This window comes from Eleutherodactylus coqui, chromosome 1 (assembly GCF_035609145.1).
Source record: "Eleutherodactylus coqui strain aEleCoq1 chromosome 1, aEleCoq1.hap1, whole genome shotgun sequence".
Taxonomy (NCBI): domain Eukaryota; kingdom Metazoa; phylum Chordata; class Amphibia; order Anura; family Eleutherodactylidae; genus Eleutherodactylus; species Eleutherodactylus coqui.
Genome location: NC_089837.1, coordinates 88,987,559 through 89,012,819, shown reverse-complemented (window position 1 = coordinate 89,012,819; position 25,261 = coordinate 88,987,559). Strand labels below are relative to the sequence as shown.

General features: G+C 46.6%; 1 protein-coding gene across 1 annotated transcript in view; it reads left to right on the top strand.

The window, feature by feature from the left end:
• Positions 1 to 23,088, top strand: part of LOC136610037 (alpha-1,4-N-acetylglucosaminyltransferase-like) — a 28,801-nt gene extending 5,713 nt beyond the window's left edge. The window contains exons 2-3 of the mRNA XM_066589308.1: positions 114 to 708; positions 22,313 to 23,088. Coding sequence (XP_066445405.1) covers positions 136 to 708; positions 22,313 to 22,894 — 1,155 coding nt within the window. The 5' untranslated portion in view covers positions 114 to 135 and the 3' untranslated portion in view covers positions 22,895 to 23,088. The remainder of the gene's footprint in view (positions 1 to 113; positions 709 to 22,312) is intronic.
• Positions 23,089 to 25,261: the final 2,173 nt, after the last annotated feature.

Here is a 25,261-nt window from a genome sequence, read left to right as displayed (position 1 = left end):
TTCCCGGTGTCTTTGATATGTTTGTGTTACCGTGATCTCCTTTATTATATTCTGCCTTGTTTTTCCACTTTCTAACTACATTTCTTTGTGAGTTTTGATCTTTTGTTTTGCAGTCTGACGACATATGCTGCAGTAATGCTAAAAACGTTGCGGATAGCAATCTTCTTGCTTTTGTTGATCAATCTTGTCTTCTTTTATGGAATCATCCGCAGATGGGATTTCAATCCTTACATGTTTTTTGTCTCAGAAGGAGAATTATTCAATAAATTTACCTCAATTTTGCTAATAAATAAAGGATTCAATTCCATACATGGTTGGTCAAATAACACAGAAGGATCAAGTACCAAAGCATCAAGTATCCAGGAAAATATCTTACTAGAGACCATGACTACACCTTCAAGCACATTGGAGAACACTGCTCTCAGGTCTCCATCTGACGTATTAAAAGAAGGCGATGGGATCATATTTTTGGAAACTTCGGATCGAACGCAACTCACTTCGTTAATTTTATGTGCCATAGAGTCAACAGCTCGTGTGTATAAAAACCGACCAGTGGCCTTCTTCATGAAAGGACTAAATAATACCAATATCGAAGAAATGATGACCAGTGAGTTTCCAGTGCTCTCATCCCTGAGGAACATTTACTTCTTCCCACTGAACTTGACAGAAGTATTTACTGACACACCACTCCTCTCCTGGTACCAGAAGGTAAAGTGTAGCTAAATCCGATAGCTGTTAGTAGTGATCTCGTAAATGTGACCAAATGTATGGAAGCCTTTGATCCCTCTAGGGCAGGCTTAAGGGGTGTGTGACCTGTGGTCTGGCCTGGCCTTAGCTGGGTGTGACCTATGGGATCACATAGAGCAGTGGTCCCCAACTTCAGTCCTCAGGGACCGCCAACAGGTCATGTTTTCAGGATTTCCTCAGAATTGCACAGGTGATGTAATTATTGTCAGTGCCTCAGACATTGCCACAGGTGTTCTTGCTATAGGATATCCTGAAAACATGACCTGTTGGTGGTCCCTGAGGACTGGAGTTGGGAACCCCTGACATAGAGCACACCCACTTCTAACCCCTTAATGACGCGGACCCCTTTTTTTTCCACTTTTGTTTTTTCCTCCCCCCCTTTGAAAAAATCGTGACTCCTTTATTTATCCATCGACATCGCTGTATGAAGGCTTGTTTTTTGTGTGACAAGTTGTATTTTTCAATGGTGCTATTTCATGTACCATGTAATATACTAAATAACCTTTTAAAAAATTCTTATAAAAGTGGAGTAAAATGAAAAAAAAAACTACATTCCACCATCTTTCAGTACGTCTTGTTTTTACGGTGCACAAACTGCAACAAAAGCAACATGATAACTTTATTCTATGGGTCAGTACGATTACTATGATACCAAACTTGTATAATTTTTTTTTTACTGTACTACCCTTTCCTTTTTTTTTTTTCACAGACATTTTCCCATCGACGTAGTTGTGCGAGGGCTTATTTTTTGCGGGATGTCCTGCAGGTTTATGTTAGTACCAATTCAGAATACATACGATTGCATTTTTTTCTGGGAGATAGGGTAACTGAAAAAGTGCATTTCTGGCGTTCTTTATTTTTTTTCTTCGGACGACGTTCACCGTGCCGGGTAAATAATGCACAACTTTGATAGATCGGTTTTATGGATACAGCGATACCAAATATGTATTCTTCTTTTAGGATTTAGATTTTTTTATTATAGATATGGCAAAAGGGGGGTGTTTTAGACTTTTATTACTTTTTTTTCCTTTTTACAATTAATAAAGCTTTATTGCTCTTATTTTCACTTTTTTTAAAGCCCCTACAACATGCGATGCTTTGATTGCTCCTGCAGTAAGACGTTATGCTATAGCATAATGCGATTTGACAGGCAGTCTATCACGCCACCCCACGGGGATGGCTTGATACACAGTCTCCTAAAGCAGCCCTGGAGCCTTTCAGAAGGCTCCTGGCTGCCATGACACCTGGACGGCTCCCTGCAATCTCATGCGGGAGGGGGGGGGGGTGGGGGGGTTGGGCATACCGGAACCCTGGACATCGTTCTGAGGATTTAAATGCCACTGTCAGAATTGACAGCCCTCATTAGCATGGCATACCTTTGCTAAGCACCACACTACCTCCAACAAAGCACAATCACTGCCTGCATGACACTCCACTGACACTTCTCCTGGGTTACATGCTGCCCAACCGCCCCCCCTCCCCCCCCACAGCGCACACCAAAGTGTCCCTGGGCAGCCTTCAGCTGCCCTCATGCCACACCACGCTCATGTCTATTTAGAATTGCGTCTGCCATGACGAGGGACCGCAGGCACACACTGCAGAGGTTGGCACGGCTAGGCAGCGACCCTCTTTAAAAGTGACGGAGCGATAGCCCACAATGCTGTACAGAAGCAATGAGAAATAGAATCCTGTGCCACCGCCATCAGGAGCTGCACACGTGGGCATAGCAATGGGGAACCTATGTGCCACACACTATTCATTCTGTCAAGGTGTCTGCATGCCCCAGTCAGACCGGGCTTTTTAATTCATAGACACAGGCAGGTACAACTCCCTATTGTGAAGTCCCTGTCGACCCACAGCATGGGTGGCTCCCTGGAACCCACCGGCGGTACACAGAAATATCCCATTGCATTGCCCAACACAGCTGAGGTAGTAATGTTGTGCTTAACCCTTTCCAATCCAATTTGTATATGGTTTTCCTAGGGGGCTTACTCTTTTTCTGCCGTTATACAACGGCGCTATATGCTGGCTAAAGCCAGTACTGCATGAGCTGACACGTAGGATAGGCTCCGACAGCAGAGAGGCTGGCAATATACAGTAAGAGAACCCCGACGGACGTCTACCAACAACGGAGCTGTACAGCCTTAAACCCTAATGTCTTCACAGGTCACACAGTGGACTGGAAAGGGTTAATGCAGGTGGGCTTCGGCCCACACTGCATGCCCCAGTCAGACTGGGGTTCTTTACAAGTGGACACATGTAGGTTAAACTCCCTGTGGACCCACTGCCTGGGTGGGTGCCAGGAAGCCACCGGCGGTACATAGAAATATCCCATTGCATTGCCCAACACAGCTGAGGTAGTAATGTCGTGCGTAATACAGGTGGGCTTCGGCCCACACTGCATGCCCCAGTCAGACGGGTTCTTTAGAAGTGTACAGATGTATTAAAAACTCAGTGTGCACCTACAGCATGGGTGGCTCCCTGGAACCCACCGGCGGTACACAAAAATATCCCATTGCATTGCCCAACACAGCTGAGGTAGTAATGTCGTGCTTAATGCAGGTGGGCTTCGGCCCACACTGCATGCCCCAGTCAGACTGGGGTTCTTTACAAGTGGACACATGTAGGTTAAACTCCCTGTGGACCCACTGCCTGGGTGGGTGCCAGGAAGCCACCGGCGGTACATAGAAATATCCCATTGCATTGCCCAACACAGCTGAGGTAGTAATGTCGTGCGTAATACAGGTGGGCTTCGGCCCACACTGCATGCCCCAGTCAGACGGGTTCTTTAGAAGTGTACAGATGTATTAAAAACTCAGTGTGCACCTACAGCATGGGTGGCTCCCTGGAACCCACCGGCGGTACACAAAAATATCCCATTGCATTGCCCAACACAGCTGAGGTAACGTCAGCTGTAATGCAGGTGGGCTAAAAATTAATTTGATTACACTGTAGGCGAGGGCCCACAAAAATTGCTGTATCAACAGTACTAATGTACATCCCAAAAATTGGCCATGGCCAGCCAAGAGGGCAGGTGAAACCCATTAATCGCTTTGGTTAATGTGGCTTAAGTGGTAACTAGGCCTGGAGGCAGCCCAGTGTAACGAAAAATTGGTTCAAGTTAAAGTTCCAATGCTTTTAAGCGCATTGAAACTTATAAAAATTGTTCTGAAAAATTATTTGAGTGAGCCTTGTGGCCCTAAGAAAAATTGCCCGTTCAGCGTGATTACGTGAGGTTTCAGGAGGAGGAGCAGGAGGAGGAGGAATATTAGACACAGATTGATGAAGCAGAAATGTCCCCGTTTTGGATGGTGAGAGAGAACGTAGCTTCCATCCGCGGGTGCAGCCTACGTATTGCTTACGTATCGCTGCTGTCCGCTGGTGGAGAACAGAAGTCTGGGGAAATCCAGCCTTTGTTCATCTTGATGAGTGTTAGCCTGTCGGCACTGTCGGTTGACAAGCGGCTACGCTTATCTGTGATGATTCCCCCAGCCGCACTAAACACCCTCTCCGACAACACGCTAGCCGCAGGACAAGCAAGCACCTCCAGGGCATACAGCGCTAGTTCAGGCCACATGTCCAGCTTCGACACCCAGTAGTTGTAGGGGGCAGAGGCGTCACCAAGGATGGTCGTGCGATCCGCTACGTACTCCCTCACCATCCTTTTACAGTGCTCCCGCCGACTCAGCCGTGACTGGGGAGCGGTGACACAGTCTTGGTGGGGAGCCATAAAGCTGGCCAGGCCCTTAAAGACTGTTGCACTGCCTGGGATGTACATGCTGCTCGATCTACGCACATCCCCTGCTACCTTGCCCTCGGTACTGCGCCTTCTGCCACTAGCGCTGTCGGCTGGGAATTTTACCATCAGCTTGTCCGCAAGGGTCCTGTGGTATAGCAACACTCTCGAACCCCTTTCCTCTTCGGGAATCAGAGTGGGCAGGTTCTCCTTATACCGTGGATCGAGCAGTGTGTACACCCAGTAATCCGTAGTGGCCAGAATGCGTGCAACGCGAGGGTCACGAGAAAGGCATCCTAACATGAAGTCAGCCATGTGTGCCAGGGTACCTGTACGCAACACATGGCTGTCTTCACTAGGAAGATCACTTTCAGGATCCTCCTCCTCCTCCTCCTCCTCCTCAGGCCATACACGCTGAAAGGATGACAGGCAATCAGCCGGTGTACCGTCAGCAGCGGCCCAAGCTGTGTCTTCCCCCTCCTCCTCATCCTCCTCATGCTCCTCCTCCTCCTCCTGTACGCGCTGAGAAATAGACAGGAGGGTGCCCTGACTATCCAGCGGCATACTGTCTTCCCCCGCCCCCGTTTCCGAGCGCAAAGCAGCTGCCTTTATGGTTTGCAGGGAATTTCTCAAGATGCATAGCAGAGGAATGGTGACGCTAATGATTGTAGCATCGCCGCTCACCACCTGGGTAGACTCCTCAAAATTACCAAGGACATGGCAGATGTCTGCCAACCAGGCCCACTCTTCTGAAAGGAATTGAGGAGGCTGACTCCCACTGCGCCGCCCATGTTGGAGTTGGTATTCCACTATTGCTCTACGCTGCTCATAGAGCCTAGCCAACATGTGGAGCGTAGAGTTCCACCGTGTGGGCACGTCGCACAGCAGTCGGTGCACTGGCAGCTTAAAGTGATGTTGCAGGGTGCGCAGGGTGGCAGCGTCCGTGTGGGACTTGCGGAAATGTGCGCAGAGCCGGCGCGCCTTTACGAGCAGGTCTGACAAGCGTGGGTAGCTTTTCAGAAACCGCTGAACCACCAAATTAAAGACGTGGGCCAGGCATGGCACGTGCGTGAGGCTGCCAAGCTGCAGAGCCGCCACCAGGTTACGCCCGTTGTCACACACGACCATGCCCGGTTGGAGGCTCAGCGGCGCAAGCCAGCGGTCGGTCTGCTGTGTCAGACCCTGCAGCAGTTCGTGGGCCGTGTGCCTCTTATCGCCTAAGCTGAGTAGTTTCAGCACGGCCTGCTGACGCTTGCCCACCGCTGTGCTGCCACACCGCGCGACACCGACTGCTGGCGACATGCTGCTGCTAACACATCTTGATTGCGAGACAGAGGAGGAGGAGGAGGAGGAGGAGGGTGCTTTAGTGGAGGAAGCATACACCTCCGCAGATACCACCACCGAGCTGGGGCCCGCAATTCTGGGGGTGGGTAGGACGTGAGCGGTCCCAGGCTCTGACTCTGTCCCAGCCTCTACTAAATTCACCCAATGTGCCGTCAGGGAGATGTAGTGGCCCTGCCCGCCTGTGCTTGTCCACGTGTCCGTAGTTAAGTGGACCGTGGCAGTAACCGCGTTGGTGAGGGCGCGCACAATGTTGCGGGAGACGTGGTCGTGCAGGGCTGGGACGGCACATCGGGAAAAGTAGTGGCGACATGATACTTTTGAAGGACTCAGTTTCCACAACCCTATACGGCAGCATCTCAAGGCTGATGAATTTTGCTATGCGGACGGTTAACGTTTGAGCGTGCGGGTGCGTGGCGGCGTACTTGCGCTTGCGCTCGAACACTTGCGCAAGCGACGGCTGAACGGTGCGCTGAACTACACTGCTGGATGGGGCCGAGGACAGCGGAGATGAGGGTGTGGGTGCAGGCCATGAGGCGGTAGTGCCTGTGTCCTGAGAGGGGGGTTGCATCTCAGTGGCAGGTTGGGGCACAGGGGGAGAGGCAGCGGTGCAAACCGGAGGCGGTGAACGGCCTTCGTCCCACCTTGTGGGGTGCTTGGCCATCATATGTCTGCGCATGGTGGTGGTGGTGAGGCTGTTGGTGTTGGCTCCCCGGCTGAGCTTTGCGCAACAAAGGTTGCACACCACTGTTCGTCGGTCGTCAGGCGTCTCTGTGAAAAACTGCCAGACCTTAGAGCACCTCGGCCTCTGCAGGGTGGCATGGCGCGAGGGGGCGCTTTGGGAAACACTTGGTGGATTATTCGGTCTGGCCCTGCCTCTACCCCTGGACACCGCACTGCCTCTTGCAACCTGCCCTGCTGATGCCCTTGACTCCCCCTCTGAAGACCTGTCCTCCTGAGTAAGCGTTGCACACCAGGTGGGGTCAGTCACCTCATCGTCCTGCTGCTCTTCCTCCGAATCCTCTGTGCGCTGCTCCCTTGGACTTACTGCCCTTACTACTACCTCACTGCAAGACAACTGTGTCTGATCGTCATCATCCTCCTCACCCACAGAAAGTTGTTGACACAGTTGGCGGAAGTCCCCAGCCTCTTCCCTCGGACCCCGGGAACTTTCGAATGGTTGGGCATCAGTGACGATAAACTCCTCTGGTGGGAGAGGAACCGCTGCTGCCCAATCTAAGCAGGGGCCCGAGAACAGTTCCTGGGAGTGTTCCCGCTCCTGAGCAGGTGTCATTGTAGTGGAGTGAGGAGGCTGGGAGGAAGGAGGAGCAGCAGACAGAGGATTCGGATTTGCAGCAGTGGACGGCGCAGAACTGCGTGTTGACGATAGGTTGCTCGAAGCACTTTCTGCCATCCAGGACAGGACCTGCTCACACTGCTCATTTTCTAATAACCGTCTCCCGCGTGGACCCATTAATTGGGCGATGAATGTGGGGACGCCAGAAACGTGCCTCTCTCCTAATCGCGCAGCAGTCGGCTGCGACACACCTGGATCAGGAGCTTGGCCTGTGCCCACACCCTGACTTGGCCCTCCGCGTCCTCGGCCGCGTCCACGTCCTCTAGGCCTACCCCTACCCCTCAGCATGCTGTATTACCAGTGATTTGATTTCACAGGCAGGAAATAAATTGGCGCAAGACTGCAGGCCAAATATAATTTTTGCCCTTTTGGGAAAACGAAAGGCCCCACTGCCTCTAGTGAATGAATAATCTAAGTTTAATAACTGTGCTGTGTCCCTGCTTATGTGTCACAGAACGTGAGGGTAGCAGAGTTATTATAACTCTGGCAGAGCAGGTATTTTTTTTTCCCAATTAAGGAAAGCAAATGGCGAAGCCAGCAGTAAAGCGTAGCTGGCTGCGTATGATTTAGCAATGTTTTTCACGCAGCTCACACGTGTCCACAGGCGTTAGGACGGACAGAGGCTGGACAAATAGATTTGTTTTCAGTTTTTTCCCACCAAAAGGCAGCACTGCGTATATTCAATGAACATGAGAAGTGTAATAACTGTGCTGTGTCCCTGCTTATGTGTCACAGAACGTGAGGGTAGCAGAGTTATTATAACTCTGGCAGAGCAGGTATTTTTTTTCCCAATTAAGGAAAGCAAATGGCGAAGCCAGCAGTAAAGCGTAGCTGGCTGCGTATGATTTAGCAATGTTTTTCACGCAGCGCACACGTGTCCACAGGCGTTAGGACGGACAGAGGCTGGTCAAATAGATTTGTTTTCAGTTTTTTCCCACCAAAAGGCAGCACTGCGTATATTCAATGAACATGAGAAGTGTAATAACTGTGCTGTGTCCCTGCTTATGTGTCACAGAACGTGAGGGTAGCAGAGTTATTATAACTCTGGCAGAGCAGGTATTTTTTTTCCCAATTAAGGAAAGCAAATGGCGAAGCCAGCAGTAAAGCGTAGCTGGGTGCGTATGATTTAGCAATGTTTTTCACGCAGCTCACACGTGTCCACCGCCCGTAAGGACGGACACAGGCTGGACAAATAGATTTGTTTCCACTTGTTTTTCCACCAAAAGGCAGCACTGCGTATATTCTATGAATAATAACTGTGTTGTGGCCCTGCCTACACAATTCTTTCCCTGCAGTATCAATGGAGGGTGGAATGCTCTGCAGAGGCGATTTTGAGAAGCCCCAAAAAAATGCAGCACAGCTAACAGCAGCCTGGACAGTACTGCACACGGATAAATATGGCCCTAGAAAGGACCGTTGAGGTTCTTGAAGGCTACACGCACTCCTAACACTCTCCCTGCCTATGCAGCACTTCTGTCCCTAATGCCAGGTGCAACGCTCTGCAGAGCCGATTTTGAGAAAAAAAAAATGCCACTGCTAACAGCAGCCAACACACAGCTATCAGTGGCCCTAATAAGGACCTTTGGGGGGTCTTGAAGCCTACACTAACTACCAATTCTTTCCCTACAGCAGCTCCGGTATAAACAGCACTGTCCCTCATCTAACTCACACCGCATCTGAGGCGAGCCGCGGGAGGGGCCGACTTTTATATTAGGCGAACACCTGATCTCGCCAGCCACTCACAGCAGGGGGGTGGTATAGGGCTTAAACGTTGCAGGGGGAAGTTGTAATGCCTTCCCTGTCTTTCAATTGGCCAGAAAAGCGCGCTAACGTCTCAGGGAAGGAAGTGAAAGTAACCAGAACACCGCATGGTGTTCGTTACGAATAACGAACATCCCGAACACCCTAATATTCGCACGAATATCAAGCTCGGACGAACGCGTTCGCTCATCTCTACTAGACACGTATGCAAAGCAAAATTGCTCACTGTGCAAATACCTTGCACTTGGAAGAGTGTATTTATCCACACGCTTGTCTGAAACCGCCCTAAAAGTTCCTATAGACGTGCGTAGGCGCAGATACGCTTGCAACAACGTGGCATAATAGCGCTGTGAAGGAAGTGCTATCGCGTGAGCATCCGTTCATTTTACTGAACTTTTCTACGCTGCCGTGCCTGTTCAGATTAGTGCAGGACACTCCTGCTACATGATTGAACAGGCTGTGCAGCCTAATTAATTGTCAGTGTTATTGATTAACCCTGCGAATTTGTGCAGTTCAGTGCGCGATTTTGTGCAGATGGGGTGTACACCCAAGGCGCTCCTTTAGTGTTTTGGATGTGCAAATGCAGACAAAAATTGAGCGTGCTGTGGTGTGTAGTTTTGTGCCCGCAAAAATGCAGAATGTGAGAGAACCCATTGACATCAATGGGCTCAATTTTTCGGTGTTCTGTACAAGCGATTTTGCGTGCACAAAAACATGCACAGAATCACCCGTCTACAGAAGCCCTAAGGGCTTAGTCTCATGGACGCCGATGCACCCGTGTGACTGAGCCCTTACTGCAGGAAGAAGACGGCCGCACTTCAGGATGGACTACTCCCCGCAGCGCTGAAGAAAGAACACATGACCGGCAATGAAGCCGGTCACATGTTCTTTCTTCAGCGCTGCAGAGACACATTCGTCCTGTAGTGTATTTTTAGCGACTCTACTTACATTACATGGCCAAAATCTGTGAGCCTGAGTCCAGTCATCTTATCCTCCAGTGATATATCGGGTCTTATATGATTCAGGACTTCTCTGTTACGCTCGCCGTCCAGGTCATACGCAGCAGCTATCGCCAGCACCACAGCTCAAACGCAGCAATCTTCCTTCTTTTATCAGCTTTTTTCGCAGTCCAGCTCTCACATCCATACATGGCTATGGAGAAAACAATGGTTTGCACTGTCCTGCATTTAGTTGCTATACCAATATCCTTCCTTTTCTAGATTTTGTCCATGTTTAACATTGTGCTTTTATCTCTGACATAGATTCTCCAGCCTCGTCAATTTTTGAACCATGGAAAATGAAGTCTCGCACGCATTCTATTGCCTCATTGTCGATTTTGATTTAAATTTCGTCATTTTTTGCAATTCTCATAATTTAAGTCTTCTTCTTTAAATTCGGGTAGAGACCCATTTTTTCACTTTCAGAGTTAATAATCTTACATATTAGCTACTTCAGACCTGCTTCTGTTCCTGTAAGCAGAGTTGTGTCATCCACATAAAGGAAATTTTTGAGGTTTCTGCCACCTATTTTCACCCTGATTTCCAATTTGTCTAGGTCCATTTCGGCATGATCACTTCAGTATATAGGTTAAACAAGAAGGGTGAGAGGATGCAGCCCTGTTGAACGCCTGTGCCGACCCCAAACCAATCCGTCTCCCCATACTGTGTTCTCACAATGGCTTCCTGATTGGTATAAATTGATTTTATTGGCTTGACTAGATGTGCCGATATGCCCAGCTCTTGTAGGGCGTGCCATAGCTTGTCATGGTCGATGAAGTCAAAGGCCTTGATGTAGTCGATGAAGCACATGTAGATATTCTTTTGGTATTCTCGAGCTTTTTCCATGGTCCATGGCAGGTTTGCAGTATGTTCACAAGTGCCCCGTCCTCACCAATAACTGGCTGCGCATCAGGGAGTGCCACTTCAACTACTGATCTCAGTCTTTCCTGTATAATTTTGAGAAGGATCTTCCTTGCATGCAGAATGAGGGCTATTGTTCAGTAGTTGAAGCAATTCTGGTAGTCGATCTTTCTTTGTTATAGGGATGAAGACAGATCTTTTCTAGTCCTGTTGCCATTGTGTGGGTGCCCATACTGCCTGGCACAGAGCTAGCATGGTTTTTACTGGTACTGTCAGCAATAGCTCTGCCAGCATGCCATCTATGCCTGGTATTTATTTTTGGCTAGTTGTTTCATTGCCATAACGACCTCTGACTCCATAATGGAGGGCTACAAGTCCACAGGCTCCACCTCATGCAATTATCTAGGCATGTGGTTGCAGGCATATAGTTCTTCTGAGTTTCACCTCCATCTATCCTTGATACTCTGTTGGTCATTCAGTTCCTTCCCATTTTTCCCCTTGATTGTGCCATTGCATGCCATAAAAGGTTTTCAGGCCATCTTGACCTATGAGAATAGGCCTTGCATATGGCCTTTCATGGTTTTTGCTTCGAGTTGTTTGCAAGGCTCATTTCAGTCCATTTCCTTGCCGCTTGCTGAAAATCAGCATTTAGTTGCCGAACTTTGTCTTTGTTGCCAGCCACCTTTGATGCTCTTCTTTTATCAGCTATTCTGAGGGTTTGCTCAGGAACCAGTAGCATTGCTTTCTTGCTTCTTATAGGTGAAATGCTTACTGGCTGTTTCCAGAACTGTGGACCGTATGTCATGCCATAGTTCCTCTGGATGCTTTTCTGATGCGTCAAGCAGTTTGAATCTGTTTGCTACCTCAATAGTGTATAGTTGGAGGATTTTAGAGGTGTTGAATTTTCTCAGTGGAGCACCTTTCTTAATGCTACAAAATTTGATATTGACTTTAGCTGCAAGGTGTTCATGATCAATGCCACAGTTCGCGCCAGGAAAGGTTTTTATTGCAACAACTGAACTTCGCCAATGATTATTACACAGGATGTAATCAATCTGATTTCGATGGAGGCCATTGGGAGATGTCCACATATACAGTCGGCGTTTGTGTTGCATAAACCATATGTTTGTTATCCTGAGCCAAGTTTCTTGGCAGAGCTGTACCAGGCGATCACCGGCTTCATTTCTTTCACCAAGCCCAAATCTTCCCGTGATGGTTGCTTCTGACTGGCTGCCAACTTTGGAATTGGAGTCGCCCATATTGCAAATCATGTCTTTCAATTGTACTTCTTTTAGAGTTTTCTGGACTTCGGCATAAAAATCTTCAATGGTTTCCTCATCAGCCTCCATTGTTGGGGCATAGACCTGTAAGATTGAGATGTTCACTGGCTTTCCATGTAACCGGATAGCAATGATAGTTTCGCTGGTTGTTCTTAAATGTTCTACTGCCTTTGAGGTCTCCTTGTTTGTAATAAAGGCTACTCCATTCCTCTTGATTTCCCCGTGTCCAGCATAGTGCAATGTGAAGTCATCAAGCTGAAAATATCTATTACCTGTCCAGTGCAATTTGCTAATTCTAAGAATTTCAATGTTAAGTCTTGTCATTTCGCACTTCACTATGTCCAATTTCCATAGACTCATGCCATGCACGTTCTAGGTTTGTAGTATGTGAGCTTTGTTACAGCGCAGTTCTTTTCTTTCATCATGAGATCTATCAGCAGCTGGGCTTCCTAAAGGCTTTTCCCCAGTTGTGTCATGAGGAAAACCCTGACTACTTGTACTCAGACCTTGCTCTTACCTAGTCGCATTTAGAGAATCCTTTGGCCTGGGGGGCCTGCCATCAGATACCATATCTGAATCATTTGAGAGCTCTTTCATAGGGTTTGCAAGGCAAAGTTTTTACGGGGTAGTTCAGCAAGTCTTTCCCTAACCCTCTTCATTTTTCTGGGCATGCAAATTGGAAAGTGGAACAATACCTCTGCAGCGTTAATGGTAGACTTTTTACAGAAGTCTTTTAACAATGAATTGTAATCCAATGTAATCATTGCCCCTTATCAGTGGGCAGCAGGTTTCTGGCTTGGCTAGTGAGTGGCCTATAGACGTTGGTCGGGAAGGGTATTGTTTCTCCTTCGGCTAACTTCACATGGGCGAGAAAATTAGGTGAGATTTGTACGTTGCAGGAACGGACACATCTCGCACAAATATGATCCTCATTCTTTTGAATTACATCATACACATTAGCAATGTTTTCCTGCATGGCACCATGATGCTATGTGGGAAACAAATCGCAGCATGTTCTATTTTTTTGTATGCTCTCGTATTGCTGTGCAATATCCCTCCTCGAGGTCTCCCATTGAAAGCAATGGGAGAAACTCTGTGATTGCTACATCCTCAAAGTGATGAGAGGCTGTTTTGACATGAAAACGCTTCACATCCGTGGGGAATTCATATGGTGGAAAGCACGATATGGGGCTGTAATTCATATCACGCTTGTCATGTGAAGTTAGCCTTAAGGAGAGTGTCACGTCCATGGAGCACATGAGCGCCACACTCAGCACACACGCAGGGTGATCAACAACTACTGTAGCTGATAAACTTCTGCACTGAAAAACAGTGCACACCACAACTGAAAGGTGAAGGGTCCCTGCCTAAAAGCGGAGTTATCGTCTTGATAGAGACAGCTCCATGGTCTTTATCCTGGGCCCTGATTGTCCCTATAGGGACCCCTGGAGAGATGAACTGAACAGCAGAGCAAAACAGAAATAACAAGCAGAAATTCAACAGAAAAGGAACCCACAGCAACTTATCTGCAAGTAGCAATACATGCAGCACAGAAGAGCTCCAAACTCCAAGTACTCCACCATGGAACGGAATGAGCAGCACTGAGCAAAGGGAGGGGTGAGAATATAAAGCCAATTCATACTTGGAGACTGGCAGAGTGAATAGAAAATCACACCTCTATCCTATTCCCAGGCATGACTAACCCAGCATGCATCCATGCAGGAAAGAAAGATGCAAATAAGGCCTGTCATTAGCTAAGCACTAGCTGCTATTGGCTGAGCCCTCAGCCAATCAGCACAGCCCTTTCAGGAGGCGGGGATTTTTAAATTCCCACCTGCTGAAAAAGCTTAACAGCAGTGCAGGGGAGCCAGCCGGAGGACGCGCATGAGCGGCGGAGAGGTGAGTAATTTTTTTATCATTTTTTTTACCACTTATTGATGATTATTGGGGAAGGACTTATATTTCAAGCCCTTCCCCGATAATCATACTGCGGGCCTTGCCAGAAAGCAGTGCTTTCAATGGGATCCTATTGAAAGCAATGCGATAGCATGCCGCGCACTTCTGCCACAGCTGTGACAGCTGTCACAGCTTTGGCAGAGGATTCCTTCATCCCAGCTGTGGCAGAAGTCTGCAGCATTCTCCATCTCTTTTCAATGGGGCTAGCGCTGCTGTTGCTGGCCCCATTGAAAAGACTGGCGATATCCCGGCGTGATGCCGTTTTTTTTTCTCGCACTGCGCTGCGAGATTTTTCCTTTACTCTTGCAGCGCAGGAGAAAAAAACGTCAGTGTGTGTGAGCCCTCATAATTCTTTAATAGCCATCCATGGAAAGTGAGTGTCAAGCATGCAAGTGAACTGGTCCTGCAAGCACAATTGCAGTACTATGCGCAGACACGCACACAACAGCCTGATTATTGCCCTCATTAGTACCTTATTTATGTGCAAATATGCTAAATTTGCAGTGCGTGTTTTTGTGCACACATTTGTCTGTTAAAGCCCTTAGAGCTCCAGCACACTTGCATTTTTCTTGCACGTTTTTTGTTTCACGCGATTGTCAGTGGGACTTTTTATTGTTAAAAACGCATAGCACAAAAATTGCAAAGCACCAACTTGTGATGCGTTTTTAACATTAGAAAGTCCCATTGACAATCGGGTGAAAAAAAGCAGCAATATTGCGTGAAAAAGATGCGCAAGAAAAACGCAAGTGTGCAGGAGCACTTGGGATTAGGCCACATACAACTTGCATCAAATAGTACACAGACACACCTCCACATGCGGTCCAATTTATGTGGACAGTGGACATTGCATGTCCTATTCTTGTCCTTATGAACAGCCTCATAGATTATAATGGGTCTGTGTGCTGTACAGGAAATACAGTGACAGCCCACAAATGGGAAATATGGGCAACTAAAAGTGGCCTCAGTGATAAATACATACACACGTGGGAATGTTGAGTTAAGGTTAGGGATGAGCGAGTATACTCGCTAAGGCACTACTCGCTCGAGTAATGTGCCTTAGCTGAGTATCTCCCCGCTCGTCCCGAAAGATTCGGGTGCCGCCGCGGGGCGGGGAGCTGCGGGGGAGAGCAGGGAGGAACAGAGGGGAGATCTCTCTCTCCCTCTCTCCCGCCCGCTCTCCCCTGCTCCCCGCCGCAACTCACCTGTCAGCTGCGGCGGCCCCCGAATCTTTCGGGACGAGCGGGGAGATACTCGGCTAAGGCACATTACTCGAGCGAGTAGTGCCTTAGCGAGTATACTCGCTCATCCCTAGTTAAGGTCCTTTTACACGAGATGAATATCGGGCAAACGATGCCCGAAACTTATCCCTGTGTCTCCACACTCCTGTGCTCCTGCACGGGAGCTAGCAGAGCTGTCTTGCTCACGGAATAGCTAGCAGTGCAGGAGATTTCTCTCCTCTCGCTCCCTTTCCCCTCTCCATTGAGATAACACAGTGTCCATTCACTACTGAACGGCGGCTGTTTAAACTGCACAATGAACAATGAGCTTCACAGCTCATCTTTCATGCTGCATAAATGATGAGCTCATCGCTTAGTTTAAACAGCGGCCATTCAGTAGTGAACAGCCGCTGTGTATCTCAATGGAGGGGGGCGGGGTAGCGAGAAGAGAGAAATCTCCTGCACTGCCCTACCCCCCTGCTGGCTGCTCCGTGAACCAGCCTGCCCTGCTAGCTCCCGTGCAGGAGTACAAGAGCGAAGAAACACAGGAATGAGAGACGGGTATCGTTTGCCTGAAATTTGTCCCGTGTAAATGGGCCTTAAAAATTATTACATTAGCTCCTTTATTAACATACAATGCAATACAACTAATAACACAATAAGGGCATTAAAGTGATCATCCTATCCCATAGCTATCTATCTATCTATCTCATATCTATCTATCTCATAGCTATCTATCTATCTATCTATCTCATATCTATCTATCTATCTATCTACCCTGTTTCCCCGAAAATAAGACGAATCTTATATTAATTTTTGCTCCCAAATATGCGCTACGTCTTATTTTCAGGGGGTGTCTTATTTCGCCACGGCAAATCCGTCTGTTGCCGCTAATCCCTCAATTGGCCAGCTTTGTGGACGAAATTTCTCAGATTTGTCACGGCAAAGCTGGGAGAAGCCGGTGTTGTGGTGCGGATTCACCGGCCACAGAAACGGAAAAGCATGCAGCCAGGTCGCTTCAAAACAAGCAGCTGAGTGCCGTGGGTTTTGAAGCAGCCCTTTCCCGGCTGAAATCTCGCTGTTTATCGCTGTGGCCAAACTGCGAGATTTCCGCTGGAAATACGCTCTGTGAGAACCCAGCCTTAAGAATCACACACAGGTTGCCTGACTCACACACAGAGCCATAAAAAAATAAGGGCTGTAAAGTAACGTACCTGTCTGCAGACAGAAGTTCCTGTACCACTTGTAAGCAGGGATGGTATTGCAGCTTCCGGCCACCAGGGGGAGCTCATCACAGCAGACGTGTACAGCAGGAACAGAACGTACAGTATGGACTTTTCCAGCCAGCAAGGGGAGCTCACAACAGCACACTCGTACAGCACAGCAGGGACAGGATAACAGCAGACTGTCTGCAGATCTACCTATATATCTGGAGGTAGGAGACAATGGGGATGGCAGCAGGGGACAGGCCTCTTGACTTGCCTGCACACTTTACTATGCCTTACTATTGGGGGGTGCCTTATATTTGGGACTTCTGCAAATTTCAGGGGGTGTCTTATTTTCAGGGGATGTCTTATTTTCGGGGAAACGCGGTATCTATCTATCTATCTATCTCATATCTATCTGTCTTGCAGGTCCGACGATATGCCTCAGACTCGTGAGGTTTGGTAGCCCATGTTTCCCTATGGAGCCTTCCTCACTGTTGCATCACATCCATGAAAATCACGTTTTCGTGTGGTGCGATGATGCAATTTTGACAGTAGGAAATCCTACTATCATAGCCATAACTTAAGCCCTAGCTGTCAGCCCAGCCACATCTTCTCCCTGGCCTTATTCTCCTTCATCTCTTCTGGACGGGGATTTAAAAACTTCCCCTCCTAGAAGTACTGCTTCTGATTGGCTGCCACCCAGCCCATCACAGCCAGCACTTCCAGTAGGCAGGGATTTTGCAATCCCCGGCCAGAAGAGATGAAAAACAGTGTCGGGGGCCGGGAAGAAGCTGCAGCGGAGCCCTGGACAGCGCTTCTAAGGTGATGTATACCTTTTTTTTAAATTTCTGCAGCTAGGGCTTATTTTCAGGTCAGGGCTTATATTTCAAGCTCCCACCCCGAAAGTCATTGCATGTAGTGCTACAAAGTCACGCGACTTTGTAGCAACACATGTGACTATGTAGCACTACAAAATTGCAGTATCACAGCGAGAAAACCGCAGCGATATCGCACAGACCAGCTGTGTGATATCGCTGTGATTTTCTTGCAGCAATGCAGTGTCGCCCGTGTAAACGAGACCTAAGACAGCCTTCATGCGGGCTACAAAATTGCACGATTTTGTGGCAATGCAACATTGCTACAAAATGCATATACAGGAAACTCAGGGTTTTAAATGCGTTCTTTCACATGAGCAATTTTTTGTAGCCTGCGACATTGCTAGAATACAAAATCGGGGCATGCTCTATACAGATGAGATTTGCTAAAATTTTTTTTGTAGTCCATGTTCCCCTATGGACAGTTCCTTTCTGTTGCATTGCATGAAAACATGGTTTTCGTTCGGTGCGATGCAACTTTTACAGTAGTAAATCCTACTGTAAAAGCCCTAAAATTATCCATATCTGCAGTAAAAAACAACAAACAAATACATCACCTAAGAGGCGCTGTCCAGCTCTGGCGCACATCTTCCCTGCATCTCCGGCATTTGTCTTCAGTCTTCAGGCAAGGCTTCCTGGTCAGACAGCACCTCTTAGGTGATGTATTTGTTTTTTTATTCCGTTTTTTTTTATACAACTAGGACTTATTTTTTGGGGTGGGGCTTATCTTTCCAGGCCCACTTCCCCCCCCCGAAAATCCTGGCAAAAGAGCACTACAAAGTCGGGCGACTTTGTTGAGACACAAAATCGCGATATCGCCATGAGAAAACACAGCGACATCACACAAAATACTGATGCGATAACTCTGCGATTTTCTCGTGGCAATATCGCTGTCGTCCATGTGTAAGCGGCCTAATGGCGATGGAAACCTTTGTGCATGACAAATCAATCTACACATATCTCGCCATATCATATGCACTTAGCTATTTTTGCATTGATCTTTACTTTTAGAAAGCATGATATCTGCTTTACAAGCTGTCCTACACTGAGGTCTCTGTCTCTAGGGAGGTTCCCAGCACTGATCAGCTGTTTCCTTATGAAGGAGCACATCAGCTCAGCTCCTCCTCCCTTCTTCTTTTCCTGTTTAGCATAACCACACCCACTAAATACTACACTGCAATTAGATGCCTTACTTCATGCACCATGGTGGGTAGTACCTGCTGGTTATCTTCACCCACTGGTCTGCCTACATTGCTTTGTCATCAGGGCAACCTGTAGTGCAATTATACTGATGGACTCCAAACTACTCTGCAGTCCATCCAGATCACCCCCTCTCCCCTATTCCTTACCCTCTTCTGGCACCCTGTAGTGCTAATTGCTGTCAGAGTTGGTTGGTCTTTAGCAGACTGTCAGGCCATGTAAACAGGAGCCGCTCAAATGTTGAGCAACTCCTGTTTACTGTGAATGGAGGCGGGCGGCTAGAATGATCCTAAGCCACTCCACCTGCATCCAATTGAATAACTATCGCTCCTGTGCAAATCACAGGAGCGATAGTCGGGTGGTAGTCTGTGGGATGGCTGTTCGGCGCTTATGTGCCCAGCATTCATCCCATGTAAAGGTACCTTAAGACTCTGCGGTCCCCTCTCCTCCACTGTGGGGGACTATCATCTCCTTTACGCCGCCTGCAGACGGGACCAGACTCGAGCCCCTGCAGGGACCAGTGCGGCACTCACCTCTCCCGCGGCTTCGGCTCTTTGATGTGCCGGCTGCCAGTGCATGTGCAGAGCGGGGCCGGTGAGTGACATTTCTGTGCGGGGCTCTGCAGACAAAACGCGGCCATTTGCCTAGGATTGCATTTTCTAGTGCAATCCTATGGCAGCTTCCCACAGGCGGAAATTCTGCAGGAAATCCCGCCGCGGAATTTCCGCCCGTGTGCAGGGGGCCTCAATATAACTGTGTGACAGGAGCCTCTTATAAATGTTTCTGTAACTCCCCTCCTCTGAAGAGCTTGTGTGGCACAGTTCAATGAGTTTCTGGAGAAAACAGATTATTAATCAATTAACACTCAGACAGTCACAATAAGACCATATGACCCATATGAGTAGAAGGACTCGAGGGAATGTCAGATAGGAAGGAATAACTAAACAAGATAATACTAACTGACTGGGGGACTAGTTACATAATGAATGAAGAATATTTTTGACCGGAGTGTCCATTTAAAGCTCAGCAGTAAACACCACTTTAAGTTTCCTTGAAACAGTATGTCTTATTTCAATTCCACTGTCCTCTAGAATCACTCCAAAGGGACCCAAATCATCACAATGATCTGCCTGAATTAACGCTTTACTCCTCCTTATCTCATAAATGACCACATCTCTCATGCCTATCTCTAACATGACAACAAAATAAATGATATACAGTGGAAAGTTTGCCATACTCATCGAAACATAGAAAATATGGGGGGGGGGAGGGCAGGCAAGAAACATTCACCTTGCTGTTGGACTTAGAAGGGGGATGTTAATTCCTGCTCCTGGCTATGGACCTGTCTGATCAGGCTGCACTCCTCAACACCCAGTAAAACTTTTCTCTTGAATTACAAACATGTCCCTAACCGAAGTTATGTTTTCTTTGTCAAGACTCTGTCTGCCAAGAGGGTATTAGATCACACAGAAGTAGAAACCCAGAGGGATAAATTCATAGCAGTAGGGTACAATGCAATACGTACAGGAAAGTTTGCGAGAAAACGTAAGTGAACTCTTTTGAATTACTTAGATTTTTGATGATTAATAAGGCTGTGTTCACACGTGGCATAAAAACTTCATATTCAAAAAAATGTATGTTTTCAAAAACCGCTTTTGATTTCTAAAAATTGTATGTGGTTTTTAAAACCAAATGCATTTTTTAAAAAACAGCATGTTTTGGATTGCTGCGGTTCATAAATGCAGCACAAATGCCATGTGTGAATGCAGCCTTTTTTTTCCTGTGATGTTTTGCGTTTTTAGAGCAATTAGTATAGAATGTGTTCTTGTCCATCTGGGTTTTTTTTTTCCTTTTCGTGGGGTTTTTTCACATAGGAACTGTCAGTTGCATATGTCTCCTTATTTTTCTCTTAATGCACCCATGATTGTCAATGGAGGGCTGCAAAAAACACCACGGAAAACGCGCAAAACCGCGCGAAAACGCCGCGTTTTTCACGCGCGAAAATCGGCAACGCAAGTGGGTAGGCGCCCTAAGGGTTCTTTCACACAGGGAAATTTCTGCAGCTAACTTACATGCGCAAAAAAAATCGCAACTATTCGAACCAATGATTTCCTATGGAAATGTTCAGATGAAGTAATGTTAGCCACGCAAAAAACTCACACCTAAAAAGAAAGGACATCAGTGATTGAAATTCACGCAACTCAAATTCCCTACTGCGTGAAAACATGGGACCTGATCTATCTTTGGTGTGCAATGCGCAGGAGTTTCCATAGACTCCCATGGGAGCTGGACAAAAAGAGATGGGGGAGGGAGTGCTGCCACTCCGCTAAACTCAGAAGCACGTTTTAAATGCCCCTGTTAGTCACGGCGGGATGAGAGAACTCCCCAGGGATTCCCTTCACCTCCACAGGGCTGGAGGGATTTACCAGGAAACCACCTTAATCACTGGGGACTCCCTTCATCTCCGTGGGACTGGATGGATTTCCCCACAGCGGGGATATCCCTGCAGCTCCCCCTGCAGGCGAATCCCTCTCTACCTGCTAAGGGGATATCCCTCCAGCTCCGCTGCATGGGAATCCCTCTCTCCCTGCTAAGGGGATAGCCCTCCAGTTATCCTTCAGGGGAATCCCTCTCACCTTGCTAAGATGAAGGGAGTCCCTAGCGATAAAGAAAAGCCTCACAGGGCTTTCTTTCATCTCTCTCTCTCTCCTCCAGGAACAGCAGTGCTTTTTTCAGTGACACGCAGCTACCAATTTTCTGAATGGGCAATTTCACCGCTAATTAACCTTGGGACTTGATAGCGGGAAATCATCCATTCACACGATTTTCATATGCGTTAGCCGTGATTTTTTTTGCACAGCATGATTTTCACATCCATGTGAATGAGCCCTAATACAATGTGGTCTGATTTAAGGGCTTATTCTGATCAATGTGGGTGCAACTACGTTCAGCGGCATGGAGAGTAGTTGCGCCTGAACTAGGGGAATACATTCCCCTTTGCCAGCTTTCCAACTCTGAGCCAGAGCACAGCAGTTTAAAAAAAAAACATGAAAAGATAGGTGCCACCCAATCTTTCTCACACATAGCATTCACTATGTGTAGGAAAGATAGGATAGGCCCTATCTTTTCTCACCCATACAAATTAGCGGGTGAGAATCCCAATAGTGAAAATGCAACCACTGAAATCCATTGATATCAGTGGTATCATTTTGTCCCGTTATGCGTCCATGATTATCATGGCCATATAAGAGGGCAAAACCATGCTCGTCCGAATCCGCCCTCAGTCACAGTTATAGAGAAGCACAATCTAATAACACACAGTTTTACCATTCACATTAATTAATGAGCACACTGATAACACACTCACAGTGTAGGGAGAAAAAGTAAATGAACCGCAGTGTTAATTAGTTCTCCAAGAGATAATTGGCAAAAGGTGTATCAGTTAAGGAAATGAGATTGAAAGTTTGAGCTTCACAGGTGCTTTGCTCATTAAATAAAACCAAACAAAGCTGGGTTACTGACAGACCTGTGCAGGCCAAGAACAGAGTTGGGTCATTTTAATTTAATGGACATTATTCTTGTCAGGTGACTGCTGCAACTTTTCCTGGAGCTCCTGCAGTGGGTGGAGGGAGAGGGGCACTACTTAAGGAGATGATTATTTCTTTATTTAACAATATTATCTGACCCAAATTAGTTTTTATAGTCCAGGAAAATCCCTTTAATAATAACAATGTCATGTTTGCTCTTCGCTAAATATTCTCCCTTTCGCTTTCAGATTAATCCACAACAGGAGAAACACTGGATATATGTCAGTTCCGATGCCTGCAGGTTAGCTCTGATCTGGAAATATGGTGGCATATATGTGGATACAGACTTCATCTCAATGCAAAGCATTCCTGATCAGGACTTCCTAGCTGCAGAATTTCCTCAATTCTCCAGCAATGGTATTTTTGGGTTTTCTCCTCATCATAATTTCACTCAGAAATGTATGGAGGATTTTGTTCAGAATTATAATGGTAACATATGGGGATATCAAGGCCCGCTTCTCTTCACTCGGGTTTTAAAGAAGTTCTGTCATCTACCAAAATTTAATGGTACTGAAGATATCATGTGTGGAAACATTACTTTTTTCAATCCCAAGCGCTTTTACCCAATCACCTACCCAGTGTGGAGAAAGTTTTACCAGGTTTGGGACGAATTGCCGACTTTCAATGACTCATATGCTTTGCATCTCTGGAACTTCATGAATCATGCAAATTTAACTATTGTACCTGGCAGTAACGTGTTAGCCGAACATCTCTACAAAAAGTACTGCCCCTCCGCATATGGTACAATACTAAGGAATGCCACCACTTAGCACCAAATACTCCTCACTATCTGTAACATTCTATTGGACTGTTTATGTGTTTGTGATAATTATCCAATTTTGAACCTATTATTGCACATGCAATACCAGTCGAATGTTTGGACATTTTCACTTCTTTCTTTCTTTTCTTTCATTTCTGCATTTTTTATTTTCTACATTGTAGATTTAAATTTAAGACCTGAAAGCTATGAAGGAATGCAAATAGAAACAAGTAGTAAATAAAAGTCTAAAAAAACAGAATATGTTCTATATTTTAGATCTTTCAAAGTAGCCCTCTTTTGCTTTGATGAGAGCTTTGCACACTCTTAGTATTCCCTCCATCAGCATCATGAGGTACTCATCTGGAATGGTTTTCCAACAGTCTCGAAGGAGTTCCCAGAGGTATTGAGTACTTGTTGGTTGCTTTTCCTTCACTCTGCGGTCTAATGTATCCCAAACCATATCAATTGGGTTTAGCCTGGAGATGTGTTTGGGTCAATGTCCTGTTGAAAAACAAATGATGGGCCCACTAAGCGCAAACCAGATGGGATGACAAGTTGCTGCAGAATCCTGTGGTAGTAATGCTGGTTAAGTGCACCATCAGTTTTCAATGAATCACCATGGAACGATTATCATTCAAAGTAGTTCGAAACTGCGCTCCCGCGGGAGTTTGAGCGATACTTGTCCCATGTAAATGCATGCAGAGTCTGAACGACTGAGCAATAGTTGTTCAGTCGTTCAGTTTCTGCATGCAGAAACCTGCATGACTAGCTGTTCAGCGTAAACAATAGTCATTCAATTCTGAAAGACTCTCCGCTTACAGTCAATGGAGACGGGGGGGGGGGAGAGAACACACACCTGCTACTCACACACACGCTATGAGCGATGCCAGCGATATTTGCTCCTATGTAAAAGCACAGGAGCAAGCTTCATTGGGACATGCTGTCGGGCATTGTTTTCCCAACAGTTCATCCCATGTAAATGGAGCTTTATCACACACACGTTAAACCTTGCTACACTGGTATGGCCGATTAGGACAATTGTGATGGCCAATATAGATGTGACTACTAAATAGTCATTCACTAGATGATCGTTCATTCAACAATTGTGCAACCATTAACATACTGCTATCTGATACGTATGCTCACCTTAACACCCAAGGCCGGCCTTAGGTATGTCCAACTGCACTTGCAAACTTCCCCAGACAAGTATCTATAGGAGTGCAGAGGTATATTAGCAATATCACCTAGACTCTGATATCTACGGGGACAAAAGACTTTTCACCACATAAGGACACCAGTATTATAAATAACACCGATTCTGGATTGAGGGGCAGGAGCTTCAAACTATGTTTCTGAACTCAACAAAAAATTACATTTATCTAAAGTCTCCAATTCCTAAGGCCTCGTGTCCATGGGCACGCATGGTTTCCCAGTACAGAATCCCGCTGCAGATTCCAGCCGTGCCCGCAGACATGAGGCCAAAAAATACATTTTTCTCACGGGTCTCCTCCATCGCATCCGGATCCTCTTTCTTCTGCACGGTGAATGCGCTGTGCCTTCTTTTACTTTTTTTTAACTCCTGCTTTCCCACGGATCCACGTCACAGCCACAGTGTCATCCGCGGCTGTGTTGCGGATCGCACCGCTTCCATTTGCTTTAAAGTAAGCCGTGTGGGAAAATGAAGCATGCTGCAGATGTTTTCCCGCAAATGTGATCCCATGCCGGGCGAAAATGACATCCGTAGATATTTAATTACCTGCGGTTGTCCAATAATTCCCTACGGGCGTGTATCGCAGATTTTTTAATTCCATTTTTCCTGTGGACATCGGGCCTAAAGGTTTGAAGAACAGAAAGTATTGGAGCAGCTCTACCAATGTACTCCATAATTGGACCGTTCATGGCATGCATCCATTCTTTATGGGTAACGAAAGTAAATAAAAACATTTATAGAGAATTCTGTAATTTCATGATACAATATTCAGTTTGAAAAAAAGAGAGACAAATAATCAGTGGGTTAATAAACGTAAAAATAACTTGTACCAAAAATTACAGTTTTAGACTTGAATTGAATCATTTTAGTTGTGATGTCAGTGGTTCGAGATGATGACCAATGATGATGAATTCAAGTAACTGACAACAGCGATCTCTAGAAAGGAGGACCTCAAGTAAGTTATATGGTATATAGAGGACCAAAAGATGAATATAGGGTATTTGTGATGAGTTACAGTGATTGTTGGTGAACGGGTGGTCTTTTTACTTTTTGACTGAAATCTTGAAGGAATATTTTTGCATTGATTTAAAATAAGTTATTCTGTTATCTGTAATCAAAAATGATTAAAAAATGATCACTGTGATTACTACTCAATCTAACCAGTTC